This window comes from Puntigrus tetrazona, unplaced genomic scaffold (assembly GCF_018831695.1).
Source record: "Puntigrus tetrazona isolate hp1 unplaced genomic scaffold, ASM1883169v1 S000000002, whole genome shotgun sequence".
Lineage (NCBI taxonomy): Eukaryota > Metazoa > Chordata > Actinopteri > Cypriniformes > Cyprinidae > Puntigrus > Puntigrus tetrazona.
In genome coordinates this window covers 1,183,091-1,202,560 of record NW_025047682.1, presented here as the reverse complement: position 1 = coordinate 1,202,560, position 19,470 = coordinate 1,183,091, and the positions used below count along the sequence as shown (strand labels likewise).

The 19,470-nt window shown below is 36.4% G+C and overlaps 2 protein-coding genes across 8 annotated transcripts; one reads left to right on the top strand and one right to left on the bottom strand.

Annotated features, from left to right (window-relative positions):
* Nucleotides 1-15: 15 nt before the first annotated feature.
* LOC122331826 (beta-galactosidase-1-like protein 2) lies at nucleotides 16-8,680 on the top strand. Of its 4 annotated transcripts, none has more exons than XM_043229354.1 (19): nucleotides 16-234; nucleotides 1,253-1,438; nucleotides 1,519-1,587; nucleotides 2,496-2,591; nucleotides 3,095-3,203; nucleotides 3,281-3,373; nucleotides 3,445-3,526; nucleotides 3,694-3,758; nucleotides 3,837-3,921; nucleotides 4,127-4,264; nucleotides 4,533-4,613; nucleotides 5,058-5,164; nucleotides 5,290-5,403; nucleotides 5,491-5,562; nucleotides 6,055-6,133; nucleotides 6,217-6,304; nucleotides 6,382-6,493; nucleotides 7,664-7,780; nucleotides 7,948-8,680. In XM_043229354.1, exons 1-19 carry the CDS (start codon nucleotides 143-145, stop codon nucleotides 8,029-8,031), a joined length of 1,869 nt encoding a protein of 622 aa, XP_043085289.1. In that variant the 5' UTR covers nucleotides 16-142; the 3' UTR covers nucleotides 8,032-8,680. The 4 variants fall into 4 exon arrangements, with proteins under 4 accessions (XP_043085289.1, XP_043085288.1, XP_043085291.1 ...); XM_043229353.1 differs by having other exon boundaries at nucleotides 5,257-5,403; XM_043229356.1 differs by lacking the exons at nucleotides 6,217-6,304; nucleotides 7,948-8,680 and having other exon boundaries at nucleotides 5,257-5,403.
* Nucleotides 7,823-17,989, bottom strand: b3gat1b (beta-1,3-glucuronyltransferase 1 (glucuronosyltransferase P) b). Of its 4 annotated transcripts, XM_043229357.1 has the most exons (8): nucleotides 17,733-17,988; nucleotides 15,348-15,502; nucleotides 15,048-15,257; nucleotides 12,292-12,354; nucleotides 10,657-10,775; nucleotides 9,821-10,320; nucleotides 9,454-9,750; nucleotides 7,823-9,359 (listed from the first exon to the last, which is right to left on the bottom strand). In XM_043229357.1, exons 5-8 carry the CDS (start codon nucleotides 10,766-10,768, stop codon nucleotides 9,273-9,275), a joined length of 996 nt encoding a protein of 331 aa, XP_043085292.1. In that variant the 5' UTR covers nucleotides 10,769-10,775; nucleotides 12,292-12,354; nucleotides 15,048-15,257; nucleotides 15,348-15,502; nucleotides 17,733-17,988; the 3' UTR covers nucleotides 7,823-9,272. The 4 variants fall into 4 exon arrangements, with proteins under 4 accessions (XP_043085292.1, XP_043085293.1, XP_043085294.1 ...); XM_043229358.1 differs by lacking the exon at nucleotides 17,733-17,988 and having other exon boundaries at nucleotides 15,348-15,518; XM_043229359.1 differs by lacking the exons at nucleotides 15,048-15,257; nucleotides 15,348-15,502 and having other exon boundaries at nucleotides 17,733-17,989.
* Nucleotides 17,990-19,470: the final 1,481 nt, after the last annotated feature.

The window sequence follows — 19,470 nt, the reverse complement described above, 5'->3', positions numbered from 1 at the left end:
AGGAACTACAAAGCAGATACCCAAGAGAAGCTTTCTGTTTGTTGCTAGAAACTTACCGCCTAAATGTCACTGCCTTTTACTAGATACTGCTGGGTACTTTATTTCAGAATATTTTTGAAACATTTTCTTAAATCAGGAACACATGGCTGTTTTTAGTGTAAGAAATAATCATAGGAGGCGATATGTTATTCTGTTTTTGAGTCTCGCGTGCTTTCTTATTTACCGACACTTCAGGTAAGGCAACGTTTCTAATAAGCCAAAAAGTCTTTAATGTTTATTTTTTATATATTTAAAATCTTTTGCATGCAGTTGCGCAGAATGAATAGGGTGCATAAAAATAAACGCGTAATTCTCTAGTCATCTCAGTATTAGCAGGGTTTTTATTATAATTATTATTATTTAGTTTCACTGTATTTTAATGTGTCCTTGCAGTGCACTTGTATATTTAAGTGCTAAGTAATATTAATTACCAATAGTCTACTTTCTGTATGTTTAGGATGAGTACTAGGTTCATGAACAGTTGATGTAAGCTAGCTAACTAACTATGATGTAGCATAATTTCCACTTTAGTACCAGTTCACTGTTTACACAGCACAGCATGTAGGCCTTCGTGTAGAAAAAGGACACTGTAAAATAAAATGTTACCAATATTGCAGAAGTGTATTTACAGGAGACATGTAGTGTTTAACCTCTCTTTGAAATCGACATATTATTCATTATAATTCAGTTGTTCTAACATTTTGAAAGCTTTAATTATTAAAATGACAGTAATCAAATTTAAATTCACTTTCCATATTTTCTGTTTATCTCTTCTATTTTTTATTTATCTCTTTTATTTTTTATTTATTTACGTTAAATGCTTTGTTTGTTAAAATGGTATTATTTCAAAATAACTAGGCCGACCTGTGCTTTACCAATTTCAGTTTTCAAATATTTATTTTTCTTTGTTTACCTTAAATAATTTAATTAGTTATTAACGATTTCAAGTGTGTATGTATTTACTTATGTTAAATACTTTTTTAAAATGGCAATAGTGCATTTCAAAATAGCTAACCGTGCTTCTTTCTTTTGAGAAATTATTTATAATTATTCGATTCTGAATTAATATTAACGGGAAAAAAACAACTTCGAAACGATTAACGGTGCTTCTTAACAACTTGCAAGTATTTATTTGTTTTGCCCAGTGATTGAGCTGCTGAAATGGCAATGTAAATTTCCTGAGGAGGCTGATTTATTTCTGTTGTGTGTCCAGAGGTCCGACAGTAAAGATAAAGATAAATCGATCGATGGGTCTGAGGGTGAACTCGTCCCAGTTCACTCTTGGAGGAAAGCCATTTCGTATTCTGGGGGGCTCTTTACACTACTTCCGCCTGCCCAGAGCTTACTGGAAGGATCGGATGTTGAAAATGAAAGCCTGTGGTCTCAACACTCTCACGGTGTAGGTCTGAAATGGACAATCCCAGCGAATCCCAGTGATGCTGAGAAGCATTCGCTAATCAGACTGTGTTTATCTTGCAGTGATGTGCCATGGTCTCTCCATCAGCCAGAGAAAGGAGAACTACGTTTCCAGGGAGGCCTTGACATAGAGTAAGAAATCCTTTCCCTAATCACCTAATAAATAATGTGTGATCGGCGTATTTTGATCTCACCTCTATTTAATGCCTTGTTGGACTTTCACTTACGGTAGTTAGACAAACATCTCCGAGAGCTCCTGTTGCCGGTCCTCTGACAATACTGTCGGCCTGCTGTTGTCAGGAGGGACTTTGTTCTCGCTCTTGTTTCATCCTGGTCTGCATCATTATCTGGGCTCTGCACAGCACTGGGAATACATCATTAATGTAGATCCTCACTCTTTCATAACAAAACAACCCTTCTACTGGCAAATAAGACTAATATCACTGCAAAAATTAAAGACGTTTATGTTAAATGCTTAAATTAATAAATGACAATAATTCAGTTCTAAATAATGAATTATGCTTCTTTACAAATCCTAACTTTCAAGCATTGATTTATTTATTTTTGTTAAATACTTTAACTATTAAAATCATAGCAATCCATCCAAGTAGTTAACTGTGCTTCTTTACGAATTCCAATTTTCAAATATGTATTTCTTTAGATAGTTAGTTAGATATATTCTTTAATTGTTAAAAGGGCAATAATTAATTTATTAAAAAAAAAAAAATAACCATGCTTCTTTACAAATTCCAGCTTTCAAGTATTGACTGATTTATTTAATAAAATACTTTAATTATTAAAATGGCAATAAGTAATTTTTTTAATAATTAACTGTGGTTCTTTGCAAATTCCAACTTTCACATATTTATTTATTTTAGATGTTCATTCAATATTTACATAATTTATTTAAAATACTTTCATTAAAAACATTTTATTTGTGTATTCATTTGTTTTGTTAAATGCTTTAATTATTAAAATACCAAATTTCTTCTGTCTGATCATTTTAGGTATCTAATTTTTTTTGCCCATCCATTTCACAGAAGTTTCCTTCACTTGGCTGTAGAGGTGGGACTCTGGGTAATTTTACGTCCAGGACCGTACATAGGCTCCGATCTTGATCTTGGAGGACTGCCCAGGTGATTTGTGCCATTAAATGAAATCTTAACGGCTCTTCTGTAGCATTACTTTTAAGTCGCAACCCTGCAAATTCCAGAGAAAATGTGATTAAGCTGTGAGGCGGCAAGCAAAGGCAGGGTTTCATCAAACCGAAACGACGTGCCGCACTTTTTGGTAATGCATGTCATGAGGGGAATGAAAAAAACCCAAAAAGCATAGATAAAGTATCTGGCATGTCTTTAAACTGGGTAACACTTTATTTTGGTAGTTCACGTTAGGCATTGTACATTTGAAACACATAATTCATAATACATATGAACTACCAGAGTGTTAGTAGTCTACTCAGTTTACGAGTGCATGTCAGCTTATTCTATTAACTTTAATTTACCAGTCTACTATTAATCTAATCACAAAGTCGCACACAGGATATTTAAAGTTCACTGTTTTTGTATAGTATAACATGACATAGAAAGAGAAATTTGTTCAGTTCCTCTCACCACAAACAAACCACTTCCTTCTACAGCTGGCTTTTGCGTGATAGAGAGATGATGCTGCGTACAACTTACCCAGGATTCATAGCGGCTGTAAACATGTACTTCAATAAGCTAATTCCCAAAGTGGTGCCTTTCCAGGTAGAGTTCTTTTTAAAACACAAGTGCTAAAAACATTCTCTTGAGTGATCTTTGATGTTGGCCTCATATGGTGTCAGTTTAAGAAAGGTGGGCCTATTATTGCCGTTCAAGTGGAGAACAAATATGGATCACATGCAAGAGACGGAAACTACTTGTCATTTATCAAAGAGGTAAAGTATGAATAAGCATTCCAAACCCGGATGTCAAGCTCTTTTCCGGATTTTAATTTGTTGTCTTCCAGGCTCTCCAAGAAAGAGGCATCAGTGAAGTTCTGCTCACGTCAGACGATCATGATGGCCTAAAATATGGTGGAGTCCAAGGAGGTACAAACAAAACACAAGAATTAAACTAGAAATTCTATGATTATTTGCTGTAACGCTATGTTTTTTTGAAAAAGAATTCAAAACAACCTTATTAGACCAGCCTCTTTGCATAGAAAAAATACATATGCCATAAAACACATGAATCACTGAACATCCCTCCATCGCAGCTTTAAGAACTCTAAATCTACAGAAAATGAATCATGAAGACATCAAGTATCTGGAAACAGTACAGGTAGGTATTTTAGCATCTAAAAATAATAATAGTGTTCTTTGAAATGTATAACATTACTTTCTTTGCATGTGCATAAAGCCTAATAGTCCTGTGCTGGTGACGGAGCTCTGGACAGGGAGGTCTGATGGATGGGGCGGTTTACACCATAGTTTACCTGCGGAGGGTAAGATGATGTCATATGACACAAAAATGAGTTTGAATAAAACAAATAATATTTTGATATTTGTAAATGAATGCTAGAAAGTTAAAACATTATTAATTTAAATTATGTTTCATTTATTTAGTAGTTATTTATATGAATTATTGCCGTTGAACATGATAAACACAAAGGGCCAAAGCACCGATGTGGAATTTCCTTTCTAATGTAGACTTGGTTGCCGTGGTGAGAGAGACACTGAGAAGAGGAATGTCCATCAACCTCTACATGTTCCATGGAGGGACAAACTTTGGCTTCATGAATGGAGCGTTGGCCAACCCGTCGTACAAAGCTCTGGTTACAAGCTATGGTTTGTGTTAAGGCCCATTCACACCAAGGACGATAACTATAAAAATCATAAACGTATAGTTGTAAAAATCGCTCTTAATATTAAAGAACAGCATAGCCCACACCACAGCTGTAATGATAAATGCACAGAGAAACAATATCATATTAGAAAAAAAAGGACATCAGGTTTGGAACAACATGCGGTTGAGTGTTGATGATTGCAATCTTCATTTTTGGTGAACTGATGTTGTACTTCACAATATGTGCCTTTCTTTCTCTCTTTCTTTTAGATTATGATGCACCTCTGTCAGAAGCAGGAGATTACACACCAAAGTACCATCTTCTCAGAGATCTTCTCAGCAATTTCAACGGTCTGTGATCACATCCTTTAAATAATGGTCAACCAAAAACGAAAATGTGCTGCAAATGTACTCACCCTCAGGCCATCCATGTTTGTTTCTTTGTCAAAATTGATTTGGAGAAATTTTGCATTACATCACTCGGTCACCAATTGCAGTGAATGGGTGCCGTCAGAATGAGTCCAAACAACTGATAAATAATAATGCTTCCTCAAATGTAAAAATCCATCCCCTATTGTCCCCACACATCAAAATCCACCAACAAATTTGTTTAAAAAAAATGTAAATATCCTGTTTGCACCTCAAGCCATTCATCTTGGATTCTTTCAACATTTTGGATACTCTACAACAAATCAGTTTTTATTTTTTTCATTTTACCTATGTAGCCTTTTTGAAAAGTTACTACATTGTGTTCAATATTTTCTGAGCTGTGCTGATTTCTATGATGCTCTTCAGGTGAAATCCATCCTGAGATGCCTGGTGTCCGCTGGAAAGAAGATTACGAGGCGGCCATATTGTTCCAGCACCTGTCATTGTGGGATGCTCTGCCATACACACATGAGGTAAGAAGTCTACTTGACCATGATTTATCCTGAGAAACAGAAACCTTTACTCTGAGAATTGAATCTCAAAATCCAACTTCTTTACACTTAAGTCTTTCAAATCTCAATTCCCGGTCAACATGGAGAATCTGCCTGTGAACAACGGTAACGGTCAGGCATATGGATACACACTCTATGAGACCACCATCATCAAAGGAGGCTTTTTAAAATCAGGACACAACATCCAAGACAGAGCCCTGGTTAGTGCTGGTAAACAGTTAAGCTAGGCCGTTTGATATGAATACGCATCTGCTCTAATTTAATTTTAATCAGGATTTTCCCCCTAGGTTTTTGTGAACCAAAGTTTCATTGGCATTTTTCACCAAAGAAATGTAGAATTAGCAGTTCCTGATGGAAAGGTATGATTCGATTTTTGACATCTTTATGTCTTATTTTTGTTCCGTTAACTTTGAGCCGGTCAATTAAAAAACATTGTAATTGTAATGATATCTGTCCAATTTTCTATCTATTAACATAACATAAAAACACTACACTTTAAAATGCTTAGGTTCAGTAAGATTTTTCTTTGAAAGCAAGAAAAGCAAGGAAGCATTTAATTGATCAAAAGCGACAGTAAAGACATTTAATCTTTTTAATCCACAAAAAAGACCAGCTCAGCTGTTTTCAATATTGTTAATAATAAACATTGTTACTTAAGCAGCAAATCAGCATATTAGAATGATTTCTGAAGGATCATGTGACACTGAAAACTGTAGTAATGATTGAACTTAAATAGGATAAAACTACACTACAATATATAATTAGAAAATAGTTATTTTAATATTTCAAAACATTGCAGTTTTGACTGTGTTTTTGATCAAATAAATGAATGAACTATTGATTATCTGTAGGAGAAACGCACTTTGAGTCTGCTGGTGGAGAACTGTGGACGTGTGCATTACGGTAAAGACATGGACAACCAGCGCAAAGGTACAGTTAATGACAACCAATGATTTGTGTTCTCTGTAAAACATATCATAACTATCGTTAATCTATTTCAAATCTGTTTTCAGGTATTGTTGGGAATATTTTATTAAATCATACACCTCTTAGAGACTTCACAATATATAGCCTTGATATGACTCCTGACTTTATTGACAGGTCAGTAAAATATTACTATGTGACAGGCCATTAAAAAAAAACACACAACGGAGTAATCATCGATTCTTTTATTTCAGCTTGTACAGAGCACCTTGGAAGACCGTCCCTAACAAACCTAGCTTCCCAGGATTTTTCCAGGGAAGGTTATTTGTAAATGGATATCCCAGTGACACCTTCATGAAGCTACCAGTGAGTTTAATGAATTAGGATAAGAACGCTTAAAGGTGCAGTTCGCCCAAATATAAAAAATTGCTGACAATTTACTCACTCTCAGGCCATTCACTATATAGAAGAGTTTGAGGTTTCTTCATCAAACAATTTTGGAGAAATTTAGCGTTACATCACTTGCTCAAAAAAGTGATCTCTGAAGTGAATGGGTGCCGTCAGAACGAGAGCCCGAACAGCTGATAAAAATATCACAACAATCCACCAGTAACTCACACACCTCCGGTCCTTGTGATGTGAAAGTTTGTAAGAAACTAATTCATCAAAGTTTTCACTTTGCACTTCCTCCAGTGAAAACATTCATCCCTCATCTTAAAGGAATAGTTCACCCAACAATGAAATTGTTCATTTATCAGTAGCTCCAAAACTATAAGAGTTTCTTTGTTCTAACGAACACAAAGAAAGATACTTTGAAGAAAGATTCATGCCTAGGGTGACCAGTATATAAATGGCTGCTATAATAAATTATTTTGATTTATAAAAATAAATTATTAAAATTGAATAAATTAATGAATAAATGAATACAAAACAAAGAAAATTAACGACAACCCAAATGTATGGTTGCTCTCTTAAAGCAAAACACACACAGGCTTTCAGGATCCTCATATCCTTCAGTTTGTAACCAGGCTGCTTGGTCACCATTGACTTTTTTTGTTTGCTACTAAGTCAATGGTGACCCAAAACAGCCTGGTTACAAACCTTTTTCAAAATATCTTCTTTTGTGCTTGGCAGAACAAAGAAATTCATACAGCTTTGGAACTACTTGAGAATAAGTCAGTAGTAAAAAAAAGCAAACTATTGCTTTAATATCTCCTGTTTTCTCTTAAAATGGTGTTTGATTGTATTTTGCCGAAAAGCAATAGCTTGAAAACATTTGATAATGAATTTGTTTAATGCAACATGCAGCTTTTTCTTTACAAGACATTAATTGGTGGCACAAAGTGGTGTGGATTCCTTATGGATTATTATGATGTTTTTATCAGCTGCTTAGACTCTCATTCTGACAGCACCCTACATTTTTCCAAATCTGTTCCAATGAAGAACTCCGCTACATCTTAGATGCCCCGAGGCTGAGTGCATTTTAGGGTGAGCTATTCTTTAAAATTTGGTTAAAAGTATTATGTCCCCATGCAGGGTTGGAGTAAGGGTGTAGTCTTTATTAACGGCCAAAACATTGGACGGTACTGGGATGCTGGACCACAACAAGCTCTGTTTCTACCGGGACCCTTTCTTAACAGTGGAATGAACCAGGTCAGTTTACATGCTACGTACATTTTTATATACATATAATATTAGAATCTTGAACGAAATATTAGGATTTTTGGTGGTGGAATTTGTTTCCATGGCAACAAATCAAAGAACATTCTGACCATTAACAAATTAAATCTGTTCAAATCGGTTTTTCTTTGATCCAACAGGTGATTTTGTTTGAAGAAGCAGAAGCGGATTTTAAAATCCAGTTTGAAGAGTCTCCTGATCTGGGAATGACAGTTGACATTTAATAAATAAAATTAAAAAAATGCTAAAGACAGGACTGTACCATCCATGTACCTGAACAGAAATGAAACATACAATGAAAAGTTGTATGTCACTGTTGGCTTGTTAAAACATTAATAGCATATTTGTATTAAGAGCATGGCTTTGCATTCCATGATATTTCTGAAATATTTAAACATTCAGTTTTTTCACGAAAACGTTCAGTTTCTTTGGGGACTGTGCAATTTTGAATTAAACTTGTGTTCAGATGGAAAATGTTTGAGAGGAACTGCATATTATAACACAGTTGAGGATGTGTGTGTGATTGAATGACAGCAATTATTTGAGCAAGATTGTCTCGTGCCGTTTACTGGCTGAAATTGATTATATTAGTGCAATATTTTGCTTATTTTTATGTGAAAAAGTAAATGTTGCATTGGCCATGTAAGCAACAGGATGTTACCGATTTTTCTTTCAGTAATTTCCACAGGCAGCCGTCATGTCACTGAGAAAAACTGTACAAATTACGTAAACTGTAAAATTGAATTTGTAGCACTGTTTGCGCTACAGACATACATGATACCTCACGTTGTACATGTTTAGACTTTGGCCTAAATTTCATCTTGCGGACAATAAAACAGTTGCAGACAATAAAAAAATCCAACCTGAGCCATACCTATGGTTAGACTAGTGATCGTGTGACAGCAATCAGGCTTTCACCAAACACTATTTCCATCCAAACTGTATCTAAAACTCAACTTTGATTTGTAAAATTTGTAAACTTCTTTTAGAATCAACATTTTCCAGAGCATTTTCTGGAATTAATCGCTGTGGGATTTTCATTTAAATCCTTTTCTAACTAAGAATTGTTCTTCAATGAGAGTGTCTTTAAGTCTGAAATACACTGCAAGACTGTCGTTATAAAACAATGGCAATATTTATCTAAATTAGTTCAATTTGTAAAACCTTTACTATATTTTTTGCAATAAGGTTCTAGCAACTTCAGCTGATGTTTTTTTCCATAAATCTTAGAGATAAATTCATATTTTTTTTTATCTAGTATCTAGAGTATCTAGATTGTGACTTGCATCAACTCCTCCAGAATGCAAATCAAGGTAAAAATCTGGGCAATAGTCAAGTAGTGTATTCCAGCTTTAAGTCAGATCACTGTGTCTCTGATTGTCTACATTCAATGCAGTAATCAATATGTTACTGTTCCAGATACTTAGGCTTTGCTCGACTTCAAAAATAGCATAAAAGCAGTTCATCATACTTCCATGCTGCCACTCGTGAATCCCTTTTTTCCTTCGTTCACAAGCAAGGGTCTTTCTGTCCGGGTGTGCCAAACCAGTATCTGAGAAAAAGACGAAGAACACATTTTTCTGTTTACATTGCAGAGCCTTTTGATTGCCAGAAATCAAGTATGAAGATTCGCGTTCACGACTGACCTTTGTACAGTTAGCGGCTTTGGGTTCCAGATCACTGAGGGTGACCAGATCCTGTAGCAGACTGCTTTCCTGGTATCCACCTTTTACCCCTTTTAACTTAAAGTAGGCTTCAGGTTTGCTGAGGATGAGCTGAAGGTTCACAGCAAACCCGGCCATGTCAATGGCGAAAGGTCGACGAGGGTCAAACACCGTCCTCCAGCCGAATACTTTGCCTTGAGAGTTGATTTTGGGCGATTCGTACCGGAGACCTCCGACGAAGGCGACCGGCCAAACAGACGCTTTACGAGTCCAACGCATCTGCAGTATGAGGAAGATGGAATCGGTTAAGCGTAAGGACACTGTGAAGGGTGGACCAAACGTACCGTACCTCCTCGAACAGCTCCAGGCTGTAAGTATTGTCATCATCTGCAAAATACACGACTCCTTTATGACTGGAGTTTGGGTTGATGTTCTCCCTGAGCCAGCGGAGAGCCAGGTTCCTCTGCATGGTGCCTCGAGGGATTCGTACGTTTCTGGGCTTTTTTTGCGTTTTGAGATTCTCAGGCGTCTCTACGTTCAAGTGGGTGTAATTCATTCCCGTGTTCTCCAGCAGTTTGGACACCAGCGCCGTCTTCTGCGTAGAGTCCTCCACCAACAGCCAGTGAAGGTTGGGGACGTGTAGGAAGGTGTTAGTGAGGCGGGTCAACTCGGCCTTCTGGACGGGTCTGCTGTAGGTTGGTGTTATTATGTAAAGAGTTGGCAGTGTGTCAGACCAGGGTGGAGGTCGATGGTAGATGGACTTCATCTGGTTGCGCTTCTTCTCTGTGACACAGGACTCGTGAAGTCCAAAGCCTCTTTGGTGAGCTTTACTGGCTCTAGTTCTGTTCTCTGTCCATCAAAAAAGATTTCTGCAAGAGTTTAGAGCAGGGACCAACAGTATATCTGTACCATTATAGTTTTGGTGCATATTGGATGCAATTTATTATGCACTTTTATTTAGTTTTTTATATTTTTGTGGCGCATACAGTGCCATTATTGCACAAAAGTGGCATTCTACATTGCTGTTTCTTCTATGCAACTTTACAATGAAATGTAATAAAGCCATGCTTCCGTCTCAACCAGATAAACAACCGGATGTGCCACTAATGTCATGTGCCAGTGGCACAAAAAGTAGCATTTCACTAAATGCACAAATTCTATTTAAAGATATGAATGATTATTTACCTTTAGGAACTGGAATCAAGGAGCTGCCAGCGCGCTGGTGCCAAAATGTGATCAATAAAGTCCACGGTAACAGAATCAAAAAGAGTGCCAGGATGTCCCTTCTTTTCGGCATGTCTTACCTGTGGCAAAAAAATTATGAATAAAGTAAAATAATAGTAACTGAATGAACACCAGTAAAATGAAGCGTTTCACGAGTGGTTGCTGGTAGTCAGGGTGCGATTTGTCAATAGTTCCAAGCAAATCAGTGCTGTCTATACATTTTTTAAGCAGAATAGATGGCCGCTTCTCCGTTCACGTATTTGCAGCAACATTTGGTAAACATTACAGCACAGCATGCATTGATTATTACAACATTTACAGTCTGATTTTATTCTGGAGAGTGATAGTTTTGAGGTCCTAAATACTATTTGTGCTATGTGTGTTTTTTCTAATATTACTATTATTTTTAATACAATTAAAGTAGTATTTAAGGTTAAAATATAGAGAAGTGTTAAATTTAAAGGAGCAAAATTTTAAAAAGAATAATATTTGTAATGCCATGGTTTACCTGTATGGCTCTTTAATAAATATACATATATCTACTAGTTTCTTAGCAAGGTCATACCCGCGAACTTATTTTTACATTTTTCAGTTAAAAATGATTACTTCGCATCTTTTTAAAATATTAATGATACTCGTATAAGTTCACACAAGTGGATTTTAATAAATGCAATACTGAATTTAACCCAAGAGAAGTTTGGCAAATATTCAATGGCATTTTAAGAGTAAAACTGAATACACCTGACATAACAAAAGACATCCGAAATTTAATTTTTCCAAAGTTTTTGTCAAAAGACACAATTATTTAAGATTTACCAGTAGAACAGGCCTGAGAACTTTTTATTTTAGATTTTAATAAATTTTAGATAATGAACAAAGATAGAAATGAACAAAATAAATAGACAGGTTCGTTCTTTGTAATAAAAGAAATAACATGGTGCTCTTTGCTTTGTGTTTATTAGTTGCGCCCTCTTCTGGGCTGTTGAATAGAATTGTCAAAGATAATTTTATAATAATAATTTTGGAAATGAAAGTAGAAGAGAGAGAGAGAAAAATGAAAGATGTTTTCTTTTTTATTTTGGACAGCTCTACACATCTTTTAGTTGATCTCATTTATTTTTATTTATTATTATAAATAAAATATATTATTTTTATGTTTTTCAGTTGAATATTTAAAGTTCAAGGAAATCCACTTTTAAAAAGACAAAGTAAAAAAAAGGTTAACAAATGCACGTAAGCTCTTAAATAATCATGATCTCAGTACCAAATTAAAATAAATTAAACCAAATATTAAATATGATTGTAAATAAATTATGATGTTTTTTGCCATAGTCGAGCAGACAACAAGTAGTGTTATTACTGGACACACTGCAGCATGATGTGTAGCATATAGGATGAACTAAGTCATGCTTGAAAAAGTGACTGAAAAAAAAGATATTCTCTCCAGCTTCTTTCTCCAGAAAATAGGTCAGCATGAGCTTTAAAGAGATAGTCTACCCCAAAATAAAAATTCTGTCTTATATGTTGCACAGCAGAAAAAAACATTGTGTTTCATATCTTCAGTCAACACTCAATGCATGTTAAAAATGAGCTCACCTGTGTTTATCCCTCTGTCATCATAACCCCTCAGCTGTCAGTGAGTAACAGGAGTAACAGGATCTGCAAAATATCATTATTTGAGACACATAATCACATTTATATTCCGATATCATGTACAGCAATGAGTCAAGTTTTTCAACGTCTTTCACCCAGATTGATGTATAATACACTCCTGAACAAAATCTTAAGACCAGGGGAAACTTTACAAGTATTTTTCACAATGGCGGATGGTAACCAGGTTGTAAGCACCGTTTCAAAATGCCAAGAGAAGAAAAGGGCCGAAAGACAAAAAATGGAAAATAAGCAATTTATGAAAAATCTGCATTTAAACTCCAACAGTCTGTTCATTAGCTGATCAAAAGTTTAAGACCATAGCCTTAAAATGTTAAAATCTGCACAAAAATGTGTCTTTCATGTCATTGTTCTTTAGTAACACTGTCATGATTTGCTGATGGCAAAGACACTGCCGAGTTCACAAGATTCTGAGAGTTATGGGACAAAAAAAGTCAAGTGGTAGACCCCCCTAAAATCACCTGCTCTGCACCGGAGGATCTAACAGGCTGTCTGTGAAGACACAGGCTGATCCTTGACCCAAATTAAGGCCCTCACTGATGCTGACTGCAGCCCAATAACCCTAAGACGGCTTCTGTGACAGATCGTTCCGGTGGAGTATGTGGACATCGCTCTCGACTGAGGACCTTGTCGGAGCAGTAATGAATGAGTCTTTCAACAAAACAACACTGTAGTTCACAACAACCGCCTGATGAGTGATTTGCCCCATCACTCTCAGGATCTTTTAGGAATTGTGGAATAATTGTTTTACGGAGTTCAACCTCGGCAATCAACAATCCTGCCATACTCAAAGACAGAAAGACTTTTTGTCTTTGCCATCAGGAAATCATGACAGTGTTACTGCCTGAAGAACAATGACATGAAAGCCATATTTTTGTGCAGATTTTATCTTTTCAAGGCCATAGTCATAAACGTTTGATTAGTGGATGAACAGTTTAAATGCAGTTTTCCATACATTTTGAATAAATTCCTTATTTTTGTTTTCTTTCTGTACAAAAAATATTCTCATAACTTCATAATATTATGGTTGAACCACCGATTGAGCATTTACACGACGTCTTTCATACTTTTCTGCACCTCAACAATGGCAATTGTCAACCACAGTACAAAGACATCAGACAAGAGGACGAGGTACATTTAAAAAGCACTTTAAATAACTAAATAATATTCGTTTATGTCCTTTTTATTGTTGTTTTTTTGCTAGTTTAATTGCTAGTGTTCTTAGATGTAATATTTACATACTTTTTTCACATGTTTTTGCTGTGGGTGTCTTAAATAACTCTAAAATGAAATACTTTGAAATAGAAAGAACAGAAAAAGACATGATTATGCTTAACTGACATGAACTGACATGATCGAGCAAAAGAAACGCGGTTCACGTGACGTCAGCGGTTCAGTGGAAACTCTTAGAAGCTACGAGAATATTTTTTGTTCACAAAGAACACAAAAATAACGACTTTATTCAACAGTTCTTCTCTTCATGTTATCGACATAGAACAGGTATGCACATAAAAGCATACGCATGCTTCTTGGTACTCTCTTTATTGGTGAAGGATGGTGACTAAGATGAGAATCATTGTTCAATAAAAACATTATTTTTGATTTCTTTGCACACAAAGTATTCTCGTATCCGGACTATTTCACCGGTCTCTGCGCTTCCAGTCCTTGATCATGTCAGCTGCGTTGCTGTTTATGGAGGGACAGCAAATATATTATATTAAGCATGTAATCCTGGTCAGCATATCACTCCATGACAACTCATGCAGAACATTATCTCTGGTTTGGCAGGTCATTCTGCCCATGAGGATTTCAGGCATTAAAGATATACAGTGCATCAAATAGGAAGATGAACAGAAAACCCAGACATAAACACACACACACAGATTGTTAGATTTAGGTCAAACCATTGTGTGCCTCAATAAGTCACAAAATAATGAGCACCACCAGGGATTTAGACTGGATTCCAAATAAGCCACCGAATCGAGGTGAAGCATTTTATCTGCCCTTAAGTCACCAAATCAGCAGCATGACATATAAAATATTTAACAAATTATAATATGCTTGCTTGTTTGGGACAGTTTTATATCAATAATAATATAGAATATAAATGAAACTAATTCAAAATCAATGCGTGGGTGAATGTGCTTTTGAAATTATTAATCTTAAATAATAAATAAATACAAAATGTTATAATGAGATTCATTCGTACTCTTCTCCACATAACAGAAACACCAAGACAGACATTGATGAATCCTTTACTTTATCTTCAAGGTCAATGATTCAGTCTTTCTGAAGAATCTTCTTAAGCACCCTACTCGCTTGTCTGTCCCTGTGTCTTACGAAGGCACCCCAGATTAACTTCTGACTGTTTAGACAAACATTTAAACAACCAATAAAAAGGCAGCGCTGCTTGGTGCCTCGCACTTGTCTCAGCTTGTTTATTGAGCGTGTGTCCCAGAGGGAGATATTTTGTGTTGCTAAAATTGGCTGACGGAGAAGCTGAAGCTCCATATATTCAGCACAGACTCAAGTGTGCATGAAAAGCAACCGAATCCTTCCCAGTTTTTGGGACGGTTTAATAATGAAACACCATAAATCTCACCCTTTTCGCATTTAAGAGGAAAGCATATCAGCATCGGCTCTGTAGCAAATGAAAAAGATTTAAAGCCAGCTATACTTACATTTTTCCATTTTTCCTTCCTTGCCTTGACACCCTGTTTATCAGTCAAATATCTTTCTGGTGGCCTTCGTGAAAGAAAAGACAATAAGAGATGGAGAGAGAGGCTGCTGGGCTGGTGTCAGCAGTGCCAGGGCCAGTAGGGAGAAGAGAGGTCATCCCTCTGGAAGAATGTGTCCTCTCATTCAGACAACAAAGACTGCAATTGTGGATGCTGATGGGAGATGGCAGCGGAGACAAAGGGCACTCATCAACAACGTCACCAACTGAAATTCTCAAAACATGAGCAATACAATAATATTACCTTAAGAATGAGGCTTTGTTTCATCCACTGGTGTTCTAAGACCGTTCTGAGATGCTGTGAAGTGTGGGTTTTCCTCCACAACAATGTCTGTCCTGTTTAATTCTCATCCCATATGAGAAAAGCTGCGATCGTCTGTCTCAATCTCCGTGGAGAGGCTGAGTTTAAAAGACGGCACAGCTATGAGACAGCAAAGTCTGACTGAACTGGAGTTAAATCAGACAGAGGTGGAAATCGGACAGTGAAATCAAATTGAAGTGGATATCAGAGACTGAAATCAGACTCCGTTTGATATCAGACAGTAAGGTAAAACTGAACTGGAAATCGGGCATTAGAATCAGACTGAGATTGAGATAGTGAAGTAAGACTTTAGACAGTGAACTCTTCAGAAAGCAGAATCAGACTGGGCTGTGGATCAGAGTGAGATTTAAGACCGAGGTGAAGACAAGACAATGGTGGAAATAAGCAAGTGAAATCAGACTGAGGTAGATATCAGACAGCCAAGAAGTCAAACTGAGATGACAATGAAATCTAACTAGCGTGGACATTAAGGTGTAGAGTCAGACTGTTTGTAAGTAAATTCGGGCTTAAGATGGATGGTGGTGGGGTTGGGGATCATGTGAAGAAATCAGACTTATGTGGAAATAAGGGAGTGAAACAAGACTGAGGTGGATATCAGAAAGTGAAATCAGACTCAGGGTTGACATCAGACAGCAAGTTCGAATTGAGCTTGAATTCAGACGATAAAATCAGACCAAGATGGAGATCAGATCATGAAATCAAACTGTAGACAATGAACTTTTATAGCTGGATATCACATAGCAAAACAGACTTCTGTGTACATCAGAGTTAGCTATCAGCTCAAGGTGAAGACAAATTATTGAAATCTGAGTCCGGTGGAGATGGGAAAGTGAAATAAGACTCAGATGGAGATGACACAATGAAATCAGACTGTCAGACGGTGAAATCAAACTGACATGCAAATCAGACAAATGAAATCAAACTGGGTGGATATTAAAGTGGGAAGTCAGGCTGTCTGAATGTAAAAATCAAAATGAGAGGAGATCAGACTGCAAAATCAGACTGAGATGGAGATTAGAGGGAAAATCAAATTGAGCTGGAAATCCGACATTTAAATTTCTGAAGGGAAGATCGGGTGGTGAAATCAGACTGGGATGTAGATCATAGTGAGTTATTAGAATGAGGGGGAAGTAAGATATTCAAATCAAACTAAAATGGAGAAAAAACACTGAAATCAGACCAATATGTAAAGAAGACTCAAAGTGAGTTGGATATCATCCAACAGAATCCAACATATGTGGCGATTAGACTGAGAAGGAATTTAAAAGCTGAAATCAGACTGCAAGTGAACACAGACTGATATCAGAGAGTAAAGTCAAACTGGGCTGGAAATCAGATACTAATATCATACTTGGAGATAAGACATAAATCAGACTGTCAGACAATATAAATAAATAATCTGGATATCAGAAAGTGAAATCAGACTGGAATGGAAACCAATGCGTGAAATCAGACTGAGGTTAAAATCACTGAAAATAAACAAAGATGGAAAGAAGACTGTGAGATTTTCCTTGAATACCTGCACTTTCCAGATTATAGTCCCATTCAAAAAAAACAAATAAAGAATAATTGTGAACCATTGTTTACAATGATACAGGAACAGATGCCACAGTGCCAGTTCCTAAATATTAACTCTACAATCTTAAAATTATGCATAATGACTGTTGCTATGGCAACAGGGGGAACAAATCTGGCAGTAGATTGCTGGTACGAACGACAGGCAGTTCTTGCTCGCACTGTTCTCCCTCTCTCCATCATACTGATGTGTATTGTTTCAATATGAGATTTTCTACCTACTCCAATCTGCTTTGAAAGATGGCCAAATACCAAAGCTGAAAATTCACTGACAAATCGCGCAGAGAACGCCAGCCCTTTTAGAGAGTTCATTTTAAGAGGCATCTGCCTCAAAATAATTTAATCATGTCATTAACAAGCTGTTAATGCAGTCCTTACTTCACGGGACAGTGCTGTGAGCTCCTGGGGTGCTTTGGCTGCCGTCCATGCATATGACACAGTTTAGTTTTAAAAAAACCCTCTAAAAACTGTACTAATCGAAGCCTTCAGCCTGCAGCACCAGAGTGAAGCAGACAGATAACACGGCACGGTCACGTCCACGTGCTGCAGTGATCACAGTTTCTGAGCTGTAAAGATTAAACCCAGAAAAGAAACCCAGAACGACATATCAAAACAGCCTTGTAGCACAGCACTTCCATGTTACTGTAATTCTGTAATTAGAAATAGCAGGAGAATAGAGCATCAATTAATAATAGTTCAGTCTATCGATTGCTGAAAAAGAGATTATCGTACCTGAATGCCTGTCAAGTGTTCCGAGTCCCGCTCTGTACAGACTCTTCACTCGTTTCTTTTTTTTTTTCCCAGTCTGTGGCTCCTGCAAATGCTTTCTGAGAACGCAAAAGAACTAAACTGTAGTCGTTCGCTTTAATCTAATCTAATATTTTGTTTCGGCACAAACAAGACGGACACTCTAACATAACCTCATCTGACAAGGAGTAAAGCATCCTGCGCTGCTTCTCTCCGTTTCTCTCTCTGTCTGTCTCACTCTGTCTGTCTCACTTACACACACATGCACAAACATGCGTAATGAGTCGAACCATGGAGAAGTCGATTTCTGAACATTTCCATGGGTAGACAGAGCCGTTATAGAGACATTAGGCATTATACCGTCACGTCAAATGCAATTTTCTATGACATTTAACTGTGAAAATCTGCCATGTCAAAAGGCTGGTGAACTTTGTGCTGCGAAGTGAGGGTTATTTAACAACCTTTGAAACATAACTGCTGAAACTTTTAAAATACATTTATTTTTAATGTTGGCTATTATATTTAATTATGTAATCAGTTTCCAAAAAACTGAGCACTCGTAACTGGATTATATTACATTTTAAAATGCTCAGATTAGTTACTTATTTTTGGGTTATATAATAATACATTTTCCATAAATTCTTCTTTTTTTCTTTAAATATGAAAAGAATTAGAAAGACTGGGTGAGTAAATGATGACAGAATTTTCACTTTTTGGGTGAACTATTACTTTAATGATTTCTTATCAAAAAATCTTACTGTCATATAATTTAGCTTTGTCTTTTTTTCACAAAATAAAATGGCCATGTACACAACAATCATTACAATACTATAACTGTGAAACACTATATCCAGAACCCAGAAGATTATGTTTATTAATGTTTATTGTTTCATGCAATGCAGGGATTCCCCAAAAAAATTCAGTTAAACCCCATGACAATATTTTTTTGAGTTAATAATAAGACATTCGTATATTCATTAACAATTCTTCAATATCATTTAATGTTCACATTGACTTACAGATAAACACGTTTTAATTTGTGTTCAAATGTCTTATTGTGATAGTTCTATGTTTTAACACTATGTTTTTATTTAACAGTTTCTGACTTAATTAATTAGCTTTTTGTCCACTTTGTTTCTTACATTAACCCTTATTAAGGAAACCCTGATTTAATGCAAGTAGTATGGAAAAAAAAAGTTTGAACGTAATAAATCCAGGGAGAAACTGTAAAAGGAAACCGATAACAATACAAACAATACCTGACAAGAAACTGAGGGAAAGTGAGGGTTTAAATACAACGTGAACCTAATCTAGAGCAGCGGTTCTTAATCCTGGCCCCTGCTCTTATCGCCTCAGATGTTTGTTCAGTTCGACTGCAAGTGCCCTGAGAAGTAATTATTCTAGAAAGAATATTCCGCCATGATTCCAGCTGGAAATGGCTGGAAACGTATAGGACATTAAAGTGCATGAGACATGACTGTGTAAGCGTCAGTTTGCATGAGACAGTTAGTTAACCCTTGACACTTCTGTACTAAGTTTTGTATTCGTGTAAAGACAATGCAGGTAGCGGTGTAGCACAAGTAGAGAGCAGGGGACATTATGAAGCGACGTTGTCAATCTGAACACATTCTATTCCTGGAGCTCTCTTCTGACAGGCTGGTAATTTGAATCAGTTGAATTAAACTGGAGAGGCATGCAAAATATGCAGAGCGGGGGTCGTGAG

Excerpts from the sequence above, each read along its gene's own strand:
- LOC122331826 (XM_043229353.1), top strand. The coding sequence starts at position 143 with ATGGCTGTTTTTAGTGTAAGAAATAATCATAGGAGGCGATATGTTATT. Across the intron at positions 3,922-4,126 it reads CCATAGTTTACCTGCGGAGG|ACTTGGTTGCCGTGGTGAGA; the intron begins GTAAGATGATGT and ends TTTCTAATGTAG. Across the intron at positions 6,134-6,216 it reads CATGGACAACCAGCGCAAAG|GTATTGTTGGGAATATTTTA; the intron begins GTACAGTTAATG and ends ATCTGTTTTCAG.
- b3gat1b (XM_043229359.1), bottom strand. The coding sequence starts at position 10,768 with ATGCCGAAAAGAAGGGACATCCTGGCACTCTTTTTGATTCTGTTACCG. Across the intron at positions 10,321-10,656 it reads CTTGATTCCAGTTCCTAAAG|AGAACAGAACTAGAGCCAGT; the intron begins GTAAATAATCAT and ends TTTGATGGACAG. Across the intron at positions 9,751-9,820 it reads GCCTGGAGCTGTTCGAGGAG|ATGCGTTGGACTCGTAAAGC; the intron begins GTACGGTACGTT and ends CTCATACTGCAG.